We start from the raw sequence: 3,424 nt of genomic DNA, 5'->3' as shown, positions 1-3,424 counted from the left end.
TACATTTTGCGACCCATTTAGTCCCACAAAGTGAACAAAATCACAAACAAATACTAAAGGGCAAGTCACCACAGCAGAGGGTACAGGGTACGAGGGAGAAACACGTCCCATTTCGTGGAATATGCACAAGGAGGCATTCACGTCAGTGGTGGAGACAGCCGGCTAAAAACAGGGTTGGGAATAAAAAAAAGGAATTGTGAGGGAGATAAAGAGAGAGTATTGGAGATTAAAGATGGTGTTGGAGGTAAAAGATGGTGTTGGAGGTAAAAGATGGTGTTGGAGGTAAAAGACAGTGTTGGAGATATAAATACAGTGTTGGAGGTAAAAAAGACAGCGTTGGAAGTAAAGAAATAGTATTGGAGATAAAAATGCAGTGTTGGAGGTAAAGAAATAAAGTGTTGGAGGTAAAGAAATAAAGCGTTGGAGATAAAAATACATTGCTGGAGATAAAAGACAGTGTTGGAGATAAAGAAACAGCATTGGAAATAAAAATTCAGTGTTGGAGACAAAGAAACAGTATTGGAGATAAAGATGCAGTGTTGGAGATAAAAGACGGTGTTGGAGATAATGAAACAGGGTTGGAAATAAAAAAAGGAACAGTGAGGGAGATAAAGAAACAATATTGGAGATGAAAGACAGTGTTGGAGATAAGAATACAGTGTTGGAAATGAATAAAAAGTGTCGGGAAAAACATTGCTGCAAAAAAAGAAAAAAAAGAAAAGAAATGGAAATAAAAAATGTGTTGAAAAAAACAGGACCAGAGGTAATTATTGGAAATAAAAGTTTTGGAAAAAAGTGTTTGGAAAAAAGTGTTTGGAAAAAAGTGTTTGGAAAAAACTATTACAAGTCATGGTATAAGGAGTGCCTTGGCCTGTCTATCTGTTTGTTTTTTTTAAATTATTTTTTTGTCTGTTTCTTAGTGTTTCTCTTGTTTTTAGTCTTCTCTCTCTCTCTCTCTCTCGCTCTATTAACTCGCTCTTTGTCTTTCTGTCCTTTTGTCTGTCTCTTCCCTTTTTCTCTGTATTTCTTTTTCCTCGTTGCTTCTCCTATATCCCCTCTTTTACGTCTGTTTACTCTGTCTTTCTTTTTATCGTCCTTCCTTTTTTCGTCTCTCCTTTTATCTCCGTCCCTGCTTCTATCAGTCTGTTTCTCTGTCTCCTATCCATTCTTTTTCCTTCCTTCTCCCCATCCTTCTTCTTCTCTCTTTTCCTCTCTTCTTTTCCAGCATTCCTCTTCGTTCCTATCTCTTCCACACATTTTCTCCCTCTCCCATTCTTCCTCTCGCTCTTTCCCTCCTTCCCTCCTATTTCGTGTCTCTCTCTCTCCCTCTCTCCTCCTCTTCTTTCTCTCCTTCGTACCTCTCTCTCTCTCTCCGCCAACCTTTCTCTCTCCTCCTCTCTTTCTCTCTCTCCGTTTCTCCCATCCTTCTCCTCTCCCCTCCTTTCTCTCCCACCTCCTCTCCTCCTTCGTACCTCTCTCTCTCCCTCTCCCCCAACCATCTTCTCTCCTCCCCTTCTTTCTTTCCTTCTTCGTACCTCCCTCTCTCCCTCACTGTCCCATCCTTCTCCTCTCCCTTCCCTTCCTTTCTCCCCCTCCTCCTCTCCTCCCACATATCTCTCTCTCCCCTCCCCTCCTTTCTCTCCTCCCTCGTATCTCTCTCTCCCTCTCTCCCTTTCTTCTCCTCTCCTCCTCCCCTCCTTCTTATCTCTCCCTCCTCCTCTCCTCCTTCGTACCTCTCTCTCTCTCTCACTCTCTCCCAACCTTCCTCTCCCCTCCTCCCCCCCCTCTCCCCCCACCTCGCAAACACACCCGAACCGCGGCGTCACACCCCGAGTCCCAATATTATTACAGACTCGGGATGTATCTCTCTTGTTCTCGGATGTCGTGCCGTTTCAGTGCCAGAGCGCAGTAAAACATTAGCACGTATCTCTACTTCGAGATACAGCTCTATATCTCTACTGCTGCTGCTGCTGCATTCCCTCTATATCTCTGCTTCGAGATATAGCTCTATATCTCTACTGCTGCTACTGCTGCATTCCCTCTATATCTTTACTTCGAGATATAGCTCTATATCTCTACTGCTACTACTGCTGCATTCCCTCTATATCTCTACTTCGAGATACAGCTCTATATCTCTACTGCTGCTACTGCTGCATTCCCTCTATATCTCTACTTCGAGATATAGATCTATATCTCTACTGCTGCTGTTACTACATTCCCTCTATATCTCTGCTTCGAGATATACCTCTATATTTCTACTTCGAGATATAGCTCTATATCTCTACTACTACTACTGCTGCTTTACCACGTATCTCTACTTCGAGACATAGCTCTATATCTCTATTGCTGCTACTGCTGCATTCCCTCTATATTTCTACTTCGAGATATAGCTCTATATCTCTACTACTGCTACTGCTGCATTCCCTCTATCTCTCTACTTCGAGATATAGCTCTATATCTCTACTACTGCTACTGCTGCATTCCCTCTATATCTCTACTTCGAGATATAGCTCTATATTACTACTGCTACTACTGCATTTCCTCTATATCTCTACTTCGAGATACACCTCTATATTTCTACTTCGAGATATAGCTCTATATCTCTACTACTACTACTGCTGCTTTACCACGTATCTCTACTTCGAGATATAGCTCTATATCTCTACTACTGCTACTGCTGCATTCCCTCTATCTCTCTACTTCGAGATATAGCTCTATATCTCTACTACTGCTACTGCTGCATTCCCTCTATCTCTCTACTTCGAGATATAGCTCTATATCTCTACTACTGCTACTGCTGCATTCCCTCTATCTCTCTACTTCGAGATATAGCTCTATACCTCTATTGCGGCTACTGCTGCATTCCCTCTATCTCTCTACTTCGAGATATAGCTCTATATCTCTACTACTGCTACTGCTGCATTCCATCTATATCTCTACTTCGAGATACACCTCTATATCTCTACTACTGCTACTGCTGCATTCCCTCTATATCTCTACTTCGAGATATAGCTCTATATCTCTACTACTGCTACTGCTGCATTCCCTCTATATCTCTACTTCGAGATACACCTCTATATCTCTACTGCTACTGCTGCATTACCTCTATATCTCTACTTCGAGCCTGAATGACGTCATCACCCGTATATACTTCTACCCCAATGACGTCATCACGTATATATATACTTCGAGCCCGAATGATGTCATCATGCATCTATGCTTCTACCCCGAGTGACGTCATGCGCATCTGTGTCTGCTCTGAATATTTTATGATGTCACATAACTTCGTCATTTTTTTTTTTTTTTTTTTTATTTTTTATTTTTTTTTTTTTTAAGAACAATGAAATACTATATCCGATGGAACAGTGCTTACATCTACATATGCGCGCGCACATGCACTTACATGAACATACGCATACACAGG

The 3,424-nt window shown here is 41.8% G+C and overlaps 1 protein-coding gene across 1 annotated transcript; it reads left to right on the top strand.

The window, feature by feature from the left end:
• The first annotated feature begins 251 nt into the window (after positions 1 to 251).
• Positions 252 to 3,128, top strand: LOC138864676 (NADH-ubiquinone oxidoreductase chain 5-like). Its single transcript, XM_070132539.1, has 3 exons — positions 252 to 321; positions 1,897 to 2,308; positions 2,588 to 3,128. The coding sequence occupies exons 1-3, from the start codon at positions 252 to 254 to the stop codon at positions 3,126 to 3,128; spliced, it is 1,023 nt and encodes a 340-aa protein (XP_069988640.1).
• Positions 3,129 to 3,424: the final 296 nt, after the last annotated feature.

Source organism: Penaeus vannamei, chromosome 17 (assembly GCF_042767895.1).
Source record: "Penaeus vannamei isolate JL-2024 chromosome 17, ASM4276789v1, whole genome shotgun sequence".
In the NCBI taxonomy this organism is placed as follows: Eukaryota; Metazoa; Arthropoda; class Malacostraca; order Decapoda; family Penaeidae; genus Penaeus; species Penaeus vannamei.
The sequence above is the reverse complement of the archived record's forward strand: the minus strand, read 5'-3'. Positions and strand labels throughout refer to the sequence as shown.

Excerpts from the sequence above, each read along its gene's own strand:
- LOC138864676 (XM_070132539.1), top strand. The coding sequence starts at position 252 with ATGGTGTTGGAGGTAAAAGATGGTGTTGGAGGTAAAAGACAGTGTTGG. Across the intron at positions 322-1,896 it reads ATATAAATACAGTGTTGGAG|TGCCAGAGCGCAGTAAAACA; the intron begins GTAAAAAAGACA and ends GTGCCGTTTCAG. Across the intron at positions 2,309-2,587 it reads TACTACTGCTGCTTTACCAC|ATATAGCTCTATATCTCTAC; the intron begins GTATCTCTACTT and ends TTCTACTTCGAG.